Source organism: Cydia splendana, chromosome 16 (genome assembly GCF_910591565.1).
Source record: "Cydia splendana chromosome 16, ilCydSple1.2, whole genome shotgun sequence".
NCBI lineage: Eukaryota > Metazoa > Arthropoda > Insecta > Lepidoptera > Tortricidae > Cydia > Cydia splendana.
Window position 1 is genome coordinate 10,871,872 of NC_085975.1, and position 15,667 is coordinate 10,887,538.

A 15,667-nucleotide genomic window follows, 5' to 3' on the forward strand; every position below is an offset into this window, starting at 1 on the left:
TGGTCTTGAATTACGTATTGGAGTATAGTCGTAATATTTGACGTATCATAAAGTTCGAAGCGGGCCGGCACTTTAGTAACCATGACTTTATTATGTACCTAAAGGTTACAATTAAGAATGTATGTATTAATTAGCATGTTGAACCTAGGTTAGGTTACACTAGGGGCGAGTTCTAATAATAACTGTTATTATACTAGAAGCAATGGAAGAACGTACTTATTTACTTTTTCACCATTAATGTTCTCAAATCACTACATTCGTTTCTTTACAACAACAAGCATTTATTTATAACCTTACCACACCAGACTGTACATATGCATAAATTATACCTAACGCTATTTGAAGAACACAGGTAAAAAAATCTTTTTACGTAAAAAATAAATCTAAATGCTATTTTTACATCAGATATTCTATTTTATGTGGCTTTGGCGTTTTGAAGACTGCCAGTCTGCCACGGCTTTTAGCAAAGGCACTCAGACGAGCTTCTAACGTAGCCGCTTCGACAAACGCTACAGAAAAAAGAACATAAAATCAAATCTTTCCAAAACAAACAAGAATCCGCATTGCATAGGCAACTCAGTAAAAGTTTCCAAGTGAAGTGCTTCCACTCAGAAATGAACTAGAAAATGGAAAAGCTCCAGAGCTCCCAAATTACATTTACTACGAAACTTCAGTTTATTAAACGGGAAACCTCTACTAACCACATCTCTGAAGGAACCGTAGGCTGATGTAGGTATACATACGTCCAGGAAGCGAATTCAGATCTTAAAAATAATATTATATTGATTTGATTTTTATCTCCGTCCGTCTAAAAGTGACAGTTCATTTCCAACGACAGCTGCACTACTGCATTGCGACGTTACTGTCATTCATTGTCTTGTCATTCATTTTACTATGGAAATTGACAATAACATCGACGTGTCGAAGCAGTAGTGCAGCTGCGGTCAGAAATGGAATGTTACTTTTACTGGCACTCATATATTTGTGAAAGAGGGAAGCATTGAGAGCAATATCAAATTAGTAAGTACATATTTTTACAATCTGACTCCGTGTGATCCAATTTGCGCGATGGCGTGCATTATATGCAAGCAAATGCCAAATACATATTACTTATGCAGAAATAGTAGTCAAGATAAATGCAAACTTTACGCTCGTACAACTTTGAAATTTACCGAGAGGATTCTTAGTTCATATTTCTCCGAAGCAGTCACGGTAAAGAAGGACTTCAGTTGAAATGTTAAGTTTAAATAAACTCAACCGTGATGTTTAAATGTAAGATCAAGTATGCTGTGCGAAGAATATTCTTTGAAGTCATTTTCGTTTGGAGGATTCACTCTCTTTGTAGAAACTGCATTTCAGATGTAAATCAACCTCAATCAGACGCCTGTTATAGAGTTACTTCGTGTTAAACAGTTCCATGATTTAATATTGCATTTTGTTATTGTCGTTGCGTCCTTTAAGAGCGTCTTTTATACTTATTTTATTTAAATCACAAGATATTTCAGTGTCTTATTAAAGGATTATATTCTGACCATTACTGAACCCTAGCAATGTTGAAAAATAGAAGGGAAATACGACAGAGTGGCGAACCGATTCTCTTGTGTTGCTGTCAAAATCAAATTAAATCTCTTTACGTAAGGACTAGTTTTAGGATTAATTATGTATGTTTCAATTTAGTAATACGTGTGTGCCCTAAAGAAATCGACCACAACAATCACTTATTTTATCATTTGTAAAACTGTTTATTGAAAGTGTTTGTAAATAATTTGCACTCATTTCCGCTACAAAAATAATCAAAGTACTCACAAAACAAATTAATCTCTTCCTTGCCTTGTATTCTGACAAATTAGTAAGATTGCACGCATGTTAACACGCGAGCGGCATGTTTGTTTATTCATGTATTAGTTTGTTATTGGCCGCAGGCCACGGCTCGATGAAACTGTCCGCGTTTACACGCCCTAACGCTCTCTAGTAATTAAACCCGTTCTGTTGCTTTTCTAAGGAAATCGCCGCATTTAACGATGCGGAATCTGTTCGATAATCTGATAGAAAAATAATTAAATGGCATCATCATAGCTCGTCTCTTTCATTTATTGCTAATTTCGTATCAATCTATATTCGGCACTTGTTCTTTATTGATCTTGTATTGTGTTGTGTTGTCAATGAAGGATACCCCGGTATCCTTCATTGTCTTCTTTGATCAAATACTGTAATTAACCTCTCTCTTAATAAGTCTCGTTCGTTTTTCACGGGTTTTCTTGCTCTTATTCGTCGTTCGTTTCTTTCGTTGACTAAAGATTTTTATAACGTTGACATTAACGCAGACTTTCCATAAAACTATGATGTGTTGTTAACTTTAAGGCGTATTCCGATTTTAATAACAGGTTAAAGAATCCGATTTAGATTAGATACGGATCTGATCTGTCAGTGTCAAAAGTGACATTTCTTCAACCATAAACGTCACTTTTGACACTGACGGATCTGATCCATTATTATTATTATTATTCGGAGCCTGTCGTGTCCCACTACTGGGCAAAGGCCTCCCCCAATTTCTCCACAAATCTCTGTCCAGTGCTATGTCTGGCCACTCCTTTAAGAAGGAGTCTAGTTCATCCCGCCATCGCCGGCAGGGTCTGCGAGATCCCCGATTTGAGTTTTCGGGTTCCCACTCTGAAGTGATTTTGCCCCACAACTCATTCGGCATTCGGCAGACGTGACCAGCCCAGTCCCATTTTAGCTTGGCCGCCTTCCGAGCTACATCGACGATTTGGGTCTTGGAGCGTAGCGTGGTGTTCCGGACTCGATCCACCAATTTGACGCCTAATATGCTACGCTCCATGGCTCGTTGGCAAACCCCGAGTCTGGACTTCTGAGCTTTAGTCAAAGACCAAGTCTGTGCACCGTAGTGCATCCATATCTAGATTTCGAGAAATCTGAAATCTGAACTGAAGTGCAAGTATTTTTCAAATTAAATACATCATTCTCTTATTAAGCAATTGTTTTCCCTTCGGCGAGCTGTAATCTATCAATTAAAGTGATTTCTCAATAACGACTATGTAATAAGTGCAGATTGGTGCCACTATAATCATTTGTTTTTACAACCATCAATCATGTGGAAACAATGGATATTTGACATCGAGTTTCAGAACGATCTGTTCGAGTTGAACTTGGTCTAGATTACATTTATTGAACTTGGTGAACTAACTAAATGAAATAAAAAAATGCCTTTTGTCCGGGTAAAAGTTAATTTATATGTAGGAACTATTGTTTTGGGTATTAAAAATGTTAATTAGTGTAATTTTGCTATTTTTTATGGACAAAGTTTAAAACGCAATGGAATTAATAAAACATGATTTTAAGTCTGTATATTTTAGGTATATATTTTTCAAACGTAGATATTATTATTCATTCTTGATATGATAATGGTACCTATAATACGTAATCATTTATTATCACCACGTGTTCGAAGCGTCATTCTGTAACTGGTTTAGTTGTACTTACTTACTTACTAGTTTGGCGCGATGACCCAAAATGAGTCTTGGCCTCCAACACAAGAGCACGCTATTTTACTCGGTCCTCCGCGGATTCACGCCGTAGGTCGTCCTAAATATCGGTGGGCGGATCAAGTGAAGGCAGATCTCCGGGAGCTCGGCGTCTGTGAAAACTGGTTTAGTTGTAAAACACTAATTTTGAGTCAAGAAGGATCACCTGCATTTTCATCAAGCAGTAATCTTTGGTAGACACAATATTTGTTTTCTTTCTTTTTAAGCATGTTTTTATTATTCTGAAGATTGTAAGCACTGAAACCACAAGTTCTGAATATGATTCATTTCATGCTTACCTGCTGTTATATATTAATGAGCACCTGACGATGATGATGATGAAGCGTCGCTATTTCAGAACCCCTAGTGTAGATTTCATTAGCGTTTGCGTTATGTCTATTTTTGCATGGGATTTTGAACAGCGCGCCAAGCGCGACGTTTTAGAAACTCCACATCCCATACAAAATGACACTTAACGCAAACGCTTACGTCACGTCACGTCACGCTATCGAATGAAATGTACACTAGGGATACAGATGCAAGGAGTTGAATTTTCTATACTCTGTAGGTATTTAAATAAAAGTAAACGAAATCTACCCTCAAATGGCTCCTTAAGCCAATTGAGGGTAGATGAAAACATTACATGATCAAATATTGTAGGTTAAAGTCAGGTCGTTCAATGACACACCCAGGCGGTTTTGTATTTAGTTGGTTAACCAATAAATGTTATAACTACCCGAAAATGTACAAATTGTTTGTTTACTTTTATTTAAATACCTAAAGATACAGACTATAGTCAAACACATATGTAACTTCATATAAGATGAATAAAGTCTAAGGAAAAAACCTGCCTCGGAAATCAAGAAAAAGTCATTCTCGGATAGATGGCGCGCACACCTTTAGCCTATGCTCAGCTAGATGGCGTGACGACACCGTTTCATATTTAACAATTTTAACACATAGATATCAGTGAATGAACATGGGTCAAAATTATATAAAAATAATAAAATCATTTATCCATATATATAAATTTTTATGATAATTTTATACGTTTTCATTTTGAGTTTTAGTCGTGTGTCGATAGATGGCAGTAAATTTACTGTGACTACAAAATTTACTATGACAGGCCCCCTCTATACTATCTATTCTCTTTGCTATAGTAGTGGAAACCTCATTTCAAAGTTTGTCTTAAACCGCTCAAATGGTAATTCTCCCAGCCGTGAGCTGATAAGCGATATGTTATTACACGTTGAACTCGCGACCTCGACCACGTTAATCACGGACTGACTCGAAGGAGTCACTATCGTTATCGGCGTCTACGTCAGATCGCATGCTGATAACACGCGCAAGGAGAATTCCTCTCCTTTCAGTTTTTGCGTTGAACCGAGACAATTGTGTTAATAGTGTTTATTTTTTTGTGCTGTGGGAAATGACTTCGTGAGGTCACTATGTATTACCGGCCTTCCAAGATACGCAGAGGTAACAATAAACAAACTTGCGATTTTTACTCGTCCATTTTTTAAACGAGCACACTTAGACAGCGGTATCATATGTACGTATATGATACGACATTATTTAAATAAAGAAGACATAAAGTATTGATAATAATACTTTATTGACACACAATTAATTATTAGCACCTAGAAAATGTGTTTTAAATGTGTAATAAATTTACATATGCAAATGCTAATACGACTTGCCCGCATTTCCTCAAAATAGTAATTCAACTTTAACCTTTTAATAGTTAAGTTTTTTCCTTAAAATAGTAATTTTGTACTTAATTAAGTTTTTCGGAACTTATGTACGAAATATCATTTGATATTTACCAGTTGCTTTTCGGTGAAGGAAAACATCGTGTGGAAACCGGACCAATCCCAATAAGTCCTAGTTTCCCCTCTGGGTGGGTTGGAGATGGCAGTCGCTTTCCTAATTAAAAACTAGTGCCTGTGTCAATTCTTGGGATTAGTTGTCAAGCGGACTCAGGCTCCCATGACCCGTGGCAAAATGCCGGGACAACGCAAGGAAGAAGAAGAGTAATTCAACTTTAACAATTGATACGTCTTTCTTTTTTACTAACTCTTAAAACATGTATATATTATATTATTATCATCTGATTACTAAGGTAAACGTACTGGTGCTCGATGCGGTCCCAGTATACTTGTCTTCTTGAAACTTAAGTCATTGTCAATAGAGGTGACAGCAAGGTGTCATCTATTGGGTATTAGCATGTCGAGCACTAGTACGTTTACTTTACTGCCACTTACAGAAACGAGTTCGGCATTTTGATCAACAATATTCTATTTACAATCCTTATTCAATTTTCTATTTCATGTATTGTTGGCAATACGCTTAGAATTTAAATGCGCCAATGCCCATAACCTAATAACCCTTCTAAGTTGAGGTCGAAGAATTGGCATCATGCCACTCATTTACTGACCCCTAAACATGTAAATCCGTAAGGACAGCTTTATTATCGTCACCGACCTCTATACATCTCAAATATCTCAATGCCTTCTCTCTTCTTTGATAATCGAAGGAGGCTAGCTATTATACTCTGTCAAGCAATTTCGGGGTCAAGCAATGTCAAGGGTTAAATATCGTCCAATAGAAAATTTAAATTGCGCGCCTTTTTCTACTGACAAACTTGTTTGACCGGCTATAGTGCCCATACTAGCTTAAAGAGAGTTAAAGACTTACCCCCTTTTTCATAAACGCGCTACAAACCTCAATTAGCTAATAATCGTTGGTCCTTATCTGTCATTTTGACTTATGTATTTGTAAGAAAGGGATAAAACATAATTTAACTAAATCAGACCCGTAAAGTTTTATGAATAAGGGTTAACATACACCTTTGAAATTCTTTTAGGTTTTTACACTGTCCTTTATATCTAGGTTTACTGGTTTATTTATAGAGTTAGACCAAGCTAGCTTGGCAGCGATTTTGATAGCACAGACTGCAAGTTTAGTAGTAGGCAGAGGTAGAACCTAAGCAGTGTAATTTAAAAACGTCGCCATTGATCAGAACGCCTCAGAAGCGGCTTTACGCCACAAATGTTCTGAGCGCGCAAATCGAAGTCACGATTCAATTCCAAAGTCCCTCAAGCCATTAGTCCTAATACGGTTGTCAACGTACACTCGGCAGAATGTACGCCACAACATTGTTCTACCCCCACCTAAGGCAGCTCCAACCGGCGGTGAGAACGGCTTCTTAGGGGTCTATAGGATCAGTTTTACAAAGATCCGTTAAACGTCAGTTACATTATTTTACTTAAATGTCAGTATAGTTAATTTTATTGAAATAAGTGGATAAGGGGTCTTAAAAGTAAATAAGACACTAAGTTTTGATAATCTGAAATCATTATATTTAAATAATACTTTGTTAATAGTTCTCCAGACCCCTGTTTCATATATAGGTCACAATTGTCACCCGACAGATAGGTCACAATTGTCACCTGACAGTGACAATTTGCCGTACCGGCCAAACCGACTGCGTGTGCGTAGACGTCCACGTGTGCTTGCGCTAAAATGTTGGTGCCGCACACGCACACGTCACGCAAGCGGTGTGTCGTCCCTCATTAGGATCGGTATATTACAACGCGCTCGTACACGCACCCGGTGTGCACAGGCCTTAAATATTGACGCTCTAGTCTAGAACCATCGTTACTTATCAATCCCGAAATGGACAGGAAATTTACAGTTTGGTGAAATTGTTAAAATAATTCACCACACGAATAGTTGACTGTACACTAAAGGAGAACTTACTTACGTTGTTTAGGTGTTACATTTTCCGATGGACTGTACGCATTTGTTTGTTTAGGCCTGATGGAACTTTCGATTCGGTTACTTAGGGACAAAATTGGTTTACGGTACGCTCGCGCTCATGTCATTATTACCTTCAAACATAGACGACACAGACATCGCATTATGAAGAGCACGCGATGACCACACAGTGAGTTTTATTTTACACCATTTCATACTATAAAACAGCTGAGGTACATTCGTACAGCTTAATTTTTGTATAGCTATGTGCGCGACTGGTTAGATCATTTTCCCAAAATCATAATTTACCTGTAGCATAATTTCTATTCGCATTTTTTCCTATTCTTAATTTACACCAGACGCATTAATTCCTAACATGATTTTTCCATTCGTATATTTTCCCATTAGACAATTTAGCCACTCACAAATATTTCTTACGGCGTTTATTCTATAATCAAAAAATCGATTACCCGACCCCACTTTCTTTTCAAAAAACATTTAGCTCACAACTTAGCTAGACGGAGCCCCTATTTCTCCTATTTCTGGGCGGTTTGCCCTTCGGGCATCTGAAGCTACCTAACGAACCTAACCTACCTAACCTATTAATTTTGTGTGACGTCCATGAAAACATTACACTTTGGGGAAAAAAGTGTAGGTAGGTTAGGTTCGTTAGGTAGCTTCAGATGCCCGAAGGGCAAACCGCCCAGAAATAGGAGCCCCGCGAAGCGGGGCTCCGTCTAGCTAAGTTGTCAACTAAATGTTTTTTTGAAAAGAAACAGTGCGGTGGGACCATGGTAATATTATCGCCTAAGAAATAAAAATAATTCGAATAGCACGACTTGGAAAGTATTAATTATGAGAAAAATTTAACCTAGGAATTAATGCGTCTGGTGTAAATTAAGAATAGGAAAAAATACGAATAGAAATTATGCTACAGGTAAATTATGATTTTGGGAAAATGATCTAACCAGTCATGTGCGCAACTGAAATAAGCGTTCGATGCTCTCATACTAAATTTGTACGAGAGCGCCTTACGAGTATGTGTCGATTATCTTACGTGCTCCGTCCAGTATTAGTTGAGAGTGAGGTGGTCTGTCCTTTCAAAGGAGCAAACAATACACTTGTAAAAAATTTGACCCAGCAAAAATGTGTTTTTTTTTGTTTCAGGTAAGCTTTTTCGCATTCTGCAACGAGAGATTCTGGTAATAAATGAGTACAGTAATTTTATTAATACCTAAACCTGATTGTGCCAGAGGTATGATTAAATAATGTAATTAATAGTTATTGTAGTTTCGTAACAAGTAGTTGCTATTAATACTCATTGAAATTGTATTTGATTGAAACTATTGTTTTAGGTATGGTCAAGTGGGGTAAGTTGAACATTACTTGTTTTTACCCCTGTTTTTACTCTGGGGTAAGACGCTGTTAAACGTTTCGTTCCTTCCTCCGTTTCTAATCACTCTTATTCCACCTGACTTTATCTCTTATTACATTTCTGCCGAATAGCGATTAAATTACGATTACGATCCAGTAGATATTATAAAAGTAAGTGCTAGCAGCTTTAGGCAAGTAAAACAAAACTATATTATTATGTATTTATGTATAGTCGGACCACTCGGACCAAACTTACTCTCCACAGATTTTGGCGTAACAAAGTGCGGAAGTGCTAAAGTTAACATCATATATTATTTTTCACCACACCAGCTCGGAAAGGCTTACTTTGCACTTCAAAAACGGATAGCAAAGTTGCACTTTGCTATCAGTAATTCACATGTGAGGCAAAGTAATCAAATGCCAATTTTGAGTTGTTTTCTTATGTTTGCTGGTAGAATTGACTTTTAAATGATGATTTTGGATGATAAATATTTAATAACATTCATTTGGATTTGATTTTGTTTGATATTTTACATTTAATATTTGTTTCGGGTTGGTGTGGTGAAAATTTTTGTGTTTCATTCGGGGGGAAATTTTGTTTAACCCTCGTGCTTTGAAACCTTCGCAACGCTCAAGATTCCATTTTTCGAACCACTCGCTACGCTCGTGGTTCAATTTTGGAATCTTTCACTTGCTCGGGTATCAATATGAGCACGAGCGGTTAAACAATAACTTTGCCCCCTTGTAAAACAAATAACTATTTAAACATTTATGGTGACACGTCCACAATTTGTCATGGCAAAATCTGTGCAGTGTTAGCTTAGTTCTAGTTATTATGTAGAACTGCAGAATAACTACAAACTTGTGTGTTTTTGCTATCACAAACTTTAATTTTTTTTTTAATAAATTTTTTCATATAGAAATAGATATTTGCCCTGAAATTTTAACATGTAGTTTAAAAATTCAGCCGATAATAAAGAGAATGCTCTTTGACATTTGTTATTCCAAAATCCCGCCTTCTACAAAGTTACTGTAAAAGTTTGTCCGAATTCTCAAACATTAATAAGGTTCTATGTTGGAATTTTCAACTCCGAGTCTCACTTTTCTATTTACCTTATTCTAATTCTTGAGCACCAGGCGCCTGGTATCCGACCCCGTCGAGTCGAGTTGATAACTCAATATCGAAATACAAATGTCTCTGAGATGAGGGTCGGTCTGCATAGCTATCTATAATTAACGCGCTATAAATAACTATCGTAAAATAACTTTTCTCCAGAATTTCCTCCAAATTTCAAGATATTAATTTATTATATTGTGATATTTCTGTTGATATACAGGATGATTCATGAGACGTGAGCAGGACTAATCCTGCACACTCAGTAACTGATAATTGATCGATCACCGTCGTATTTAGGAGAAACAACCACACTTTTTCCTATTTTTTTACTTTTTGGTGAGGGCAAATTTAATCCTCAACAATCATGGTCACCCTACAGGACCTAATTAATAAACATAAAACCTCTTTAACCGTAATGGCATTTTGATTACGAAAAAAATAAACTGTCAAACTTGAGTGAGATAAGAGTTCTCAAAAGTAACCAGACCGTGATGACAGTCACGACATTCAATTTGACACAGAATATCGGTAGTTTAGTATTCTAATTTTAGGGTGACCATGCATGTCGTAAAAAAATTTATAACTTTTTTTTTCAACACGACTAGAAAATTAACGTTAACCTCACTAATACTGATACGAAACAGTTGCTTATAATTAACGATATGCGCAGTGTTAGTCCTGCTCACGTCTCCTGAATCACCCTGTATATTATGCCGACATTTTAGACTACCTACTTATAAAAATTCTAAAGTACTTATAGATGACCCTATGCCTATAGATACCTAGGGCAAACCTTGGCTTATCGGTGATACTTGGTAATTCGGTGATAATGCATTGTTAAATTACGCTCAGCTCACAATGCTGAAATGTAAGCAATTAAATCGCTGCCAACCCGATTGCAAGCATCAAAACTGACAGCTGCCAACGATTTTATAGCTCGCATTTCCTCATGGTGAGAACTGTGTGAGATTATAACGGAGTATCACCGAATTACCAAGTATCACCGATAAGCCAAGGTTTGCCCTAAATAATATTTGACCACCGTGCCACTGTGGAATACGGCGGAGCGGACTCGCCCAGTGTTCCCACTAATTCAGCGTATATATCTTTAGTATAAGTATACATTTTTTTCAAACAGAAGTATTTAATCACCGCTCTCACCTCAGTTTTCTCCATTTTTGCGTTATTGTTCCGACTGCTCGTGAAAAAACAGCTGCAACTCTCTGACAGATACATAATTATTTTTTAATTTTTCATTTTTTAATTAACTAAGGAGTCTTTATGGCCAGTAACGGCATACCTATTTATTTTAATCCGATTCAATAAGTATTCAGTTATCATTACTTTTGGATCACCCCTCGTATTTGTTTTCTTTTTGTAAGCAATTTAGAATGCATTAAATGTATTGCCAAAAATTTTATCACGCCCTTAATGGCATCTTAAAGTAAATTTCACGACTTTTTAAATGTATACTTATAAAATGTGAAGATGTTTCCGGGCTTCATAAACGAAAATTAAACATCTATTATGATGATTTGAATTATTAAAATCAATATGAGCATTCTTAAGACCAAACAAAACACATAACCTTTGTTTAATATTCAAGAACATAATTAAATCTTATAATCTCATTGTAAAACCAATAAAAAATAAGAAGTCCACTATGGAAAAGACATAAGGTAATGGGAGATCAAAATCTAACTTTGCTTATAACAACGTCGCTTAAAAAAAGCGGTTTCTAATTTCTCTTATAAAATAAAAGTCCACTTTAGACAAAACAAACTTTCACCAGATACCATAAAACCAAATTTTATTTAAGTACCATAAAATCGATACACACACCGTAAATATTGCAATTTTACATGTTTGTTGAAAAAAACTTACTTTTCTTAAATAAGAAAACCCTAACAATCATTTTAACCAAAATCCCCGTAATATTTTACTTAATTACAAACACGTCGACTCACTTTCACCCCCCGAACCGCACTGAGCGACGGCGCAAACGTTCAAGTAATGGCCGCGATAGCCGCGTTAAAACGAAATAACGTCGGTGCGAATAAAAAAATCGCCATGTATTTTTTAGCTACTTTTCAGGAGACAAAAAAAAAACTGTTTATTTTCCTGTTTGTAATATATTTGTAGCACCTGTATTTTTTTTTCTGGTAGATAAATGGTTTTTACCTGATACTTATGAAGAAAATAAACAGTTTTATTCGTAATTTTTTACAATATTAATTATTTTAACCAGAATTTTGCTACAAAGCGACTTAAATTTGGTTCACTTAAAATCGTCATATGTAAAGTTTACACAGCGATTTTTGCCAAAGTAACGTAGTACGAGAAATGATACATAGCGGATTTTAGGCTCAATAAATCGCCATGTGCAACATAATCGTCATCACCCTCGACGGAAAACAAGGCATTTAATTTCGTTATGTGCTAAAAAAATCACATAGCTATTTTTTTGTACAAATTTTGTTAGTTATTCTCAAAACTAATAATGATATAAAAAAAATAATTATATAGGTCGACGGGAAATTGAAAACGGAATTAAAATATGCCAAAATAAAAAAAATCGTAAAAAAACACATAGCGATTTTTTTATTCCAAATGTATTACAATACAGTACCTATTAAAGTTGGAAACATTTCGCTATAAGATATTAAATATACTTAGTAGAGATTTCCCTCGAGTACCTGAAATACAATAATTATCATTTCACCAAACAGAGATAAACAGTTTCAATGAAATATAATAAATAAGGAAGTAGTCGTACCATATAGATGGTCAAATTATTTCTATATAAATTTAGACTATACCATAACTATATATATTTTTTGTATGCAGCATGTTTAATTTGATTTTAGCTTTTCTTTTTACGAGTATGTAGATACCTATACCTACTTTTGAGCTACTTGGTTGCGAAATCTACTTGCAGTTTGCACTCTATAAAAACATGGAGTTTGGCACTCAGTAAAAAATATGGAAAACTAACCAGCCAGTTAATAGTAGGGATGCTACCCCAAGTTTAAGTTAGTTTCGATAGAATTAAATGAAGTAGGTTTAAGTAAGATTTTTATTTATTTATTTTTATTTCAAACAAGTTAAACAGCATAACAGTAAAAATTCCAAACCACTGCTAACTTACACAGAAAAACAAGAAAACAATAGGTATACAATTCATCACAAATTACAATATTGACATCTAAACATAAATAATTAGCACATTTTAAACTGTAGAAGATTTATAAGTACTTAAATTATTATACTCGATTAGAACTCTGTAGGTACATACCTAATACCTAATACTTAAGGGTAAAGCTAGAATAGAATATAATTACTGATAGTAATTAGGCATTTTTTTATTTCTAATCGTCTTTTTTTGTCTGATTTTTAATAAATTTGCTTAGTTTGAAGAGCTCCTCATTCTGGGTGGAATAATATGAAATCCCAATTTGGGACAAATATATATGTAATTTTTCGTTGCGTTACGCCAGTACATACATTTTCGTAACTCCGAGGAAGATTTTTTTAGGATATACGACGAAATTGCGCTTATATTATACAGAATAGGGAATTCTACCCATGCACCAAAATTTATCAAAATCTGGCGAAAAAAGAAGCAGCAAATAAAAAAATGGCCCATTTTTTCCCCCATCTTTTCAATTCAAGTACCTAAGGAATGTGCGTTGAAATTCATTTATTCCTAAACATCAAAGACTAGTATCGAATTTAGATTTTACGTAAATTGCAATAAAGTTGAATTTCGAAAGTTATTTGTCTACCCTACGAGTATACGCCAGCACTTTATATGGACATGACATGCTCATTAAATTGACTGACGATCAGCGCTTGCCCTAAATACTGACAGACAGATTGATAATGTGGAGCTTGTTTAGTTAAGATACAATTTAATGGAAAACGAAGGTAATTCACTTTGAATTAACATATTGAATGTTGAGATAGAATTAAAATTACTTTATGGAATAAGTCACCAAGCGCCTCTTACACCATTCCACTAACCCGGGGTTAACCGCTTAAATCTGGAGTTACCATGGTTACCAGTACAATTTGACACTGGGTTAACAGTTTAACCGGTTAACCCCGGGTTAGTGGGATGGTGCAAGTGCATAGGCCTAAGAGTTCAAACCGAGTAAATTTACAGGTCCTAAGCTAAGTCCTATATTTAGAAACAAACGTAGGTACAAACAAACAAATGGAATCCTAATACAATCTGATCAACTCACATTTATAGACGGGTCTGTAGCGAATTTATTTTATTAGGTACCTTTATTTACCGACGTTTCGACACAGGTTTCACTGATCTGATTATTAATGAAATCACTAAGGGCCGTTTGCACCAGTATTAGTCCAAAATCGAAGTTAGATTACGGCGTAGAGAAATAACCTCACTCCATACATAGGTATATACTTCTGGATAAAAACTCATCTGTATAATAAGCTTTAAGGTGACAGTCCATTTCCAACTGCAGCTGCAATACTGTTCATTTTACCAAAAAGAATAAATAGTATAGAGGGGTCCTGTCATTGTAAATTTTGTAGTCACTGTAAATTTACTGCCATCTATCGACACACGACTAAAACTCAAAATGAAAACGTATAAAGTTATCAAAAAATGTATATATATGGATAAATGATTTTATTATTTTTATATCATTTTGATCCATGTTCATTCACTAATATCTATGTGTTAAAATTGTTAAATATGAAACTGTGTCGTCACGCCATCTAGCCGAGGATAGGCTAAAGGTGTGTGCGCCATCTATTCGAGAATGACCGTTGCTTCAATTCCGAGGCACGTTTTGACATTGGAAATGTCTTTTCGTTCGCTCCAGTATACGGTCCGATTTCACGAAAAAGTGCGATCCCCTTATATCTCGGAAAGTTGGGAAGATATGATATTAAAAAATATACGCGTCGACTTGAGAACCTCCTCCGTTTTTTTTTTTCGTCGGTTGAAAAATAGGCTCAAAAGACGCATAATCACGAGAGCTGTAAGGTGCAAAAATAATTATTCGAGAAAGTCAAAAACAAAAAAAGTTATGGTCGAAATAGTGAAAATAAAATCAATTTTTTTGATTTTATTTTCACTATGAGAGGGAGAGGGAGAGGGAGAGGGAGAGGGAGAGGGAGAGGGAGAGGGAGAGGGAGAGGGAGAGGGAGAGGGAGAGGGAGAGGGAGAGGGAGAGGGAGAGGGAGAGGGAGAGGGAGAGGGAGAGGGAGAGGGAGAGGGAGAGGGAGAGGGAGAGGGAGAGGGAGAGGGAGAGGGAGAGGGAGAGGGAGAGGGAGAGGGAGAGGGAGAGGGAGAGGGAGAGGGAGAGGGAGAGGGAGAGGGAGAGGGAGAGGGAGAGGGAGAGGGAGAGGGAGAGGGAGAGGGAGAGGGAGAGGGAGAGGGAGAGGGAGAGGGAGAGGGAGAGGGAGAGGGAGAAACACAAAATAAAAACTTATATAGAGAAACATAAAAAAGAAATGTGCCACGAAATGGTCTCACCTCAGCATGTTGCTGGCGGCTGCTAGCAGATAGCTGATGCTGAACCCTGGCAGTACCTAGTGGAGCTCGGGTTTAATACAACATAAGCACACGCTGTTTTGGTCATCGGACTCGTCTCGATGAGCACTTAGGAGAGTAGTACCCAAGATAGAGCTGCTGCTGAACCCTGGCTGTACCTAAAGGAACTCAGGTTTGTTGCAACATAGGCACACGCTGTTTTGGTCATCCGACTCGTCTTGATGAGCACTTAGGACAGTAGTACCCAAGATAGAGCTGATGCTGAACCCTGGTTGTACCTAGCGGAACTCAGGTTTGGTGCAACATAGGCACACGCTGTTTTGGACACCCGATTCGTCATGATGA

At 36.4% G+C, this 15,667-nt stretch overlaps 1 protein-coding gene and 1 long non-coding RNA gene across 5 annotated transcripts in view; one reads left to right on the top strand and one right to left on the bottom strand.

Annotated features, from left to right (window-relative positions):
* The window catches only part of LOC134798250 (high affinity cAMP-specific and IBMX-insensitive 3',5'-cyclic phosphodiesterase 8), a 205,699-nt gene that overhangs the window by 61,774 nt on the left and 128,258 nt on the right, over nt 1-15,667 (top strand). Inside the window, exon 2 of one of the 4 annotated variants that reach the window (XM_063770638.1) lies at nt 8,657-8,671. The exons of 2 other annotated variants lie outside the window; for them this stretch is intronic. In XM_063770638.1, the coding sequence (XP_063626708.1) occupies nt 8,657-8,671 (15 nt within the window). Of the gene's footprint in view, nt 1-4,776; nt 5,022-8,656; nt 8,672-15,667 lie in introns of those variants that run through there. One more of the 4 variants, XM_063770639.1, reaches the window with a different exon arrangement.
* The window catches only part of LOC134798273 (uncharacterized), a 683,132-nt gene that overhangs the window by 28,677 nt on the left and 638,788 nt on the right, over nt 1-15,667 (bottom strand). The gene's annotated exons all lie outside the window — the stretch shown is intronic.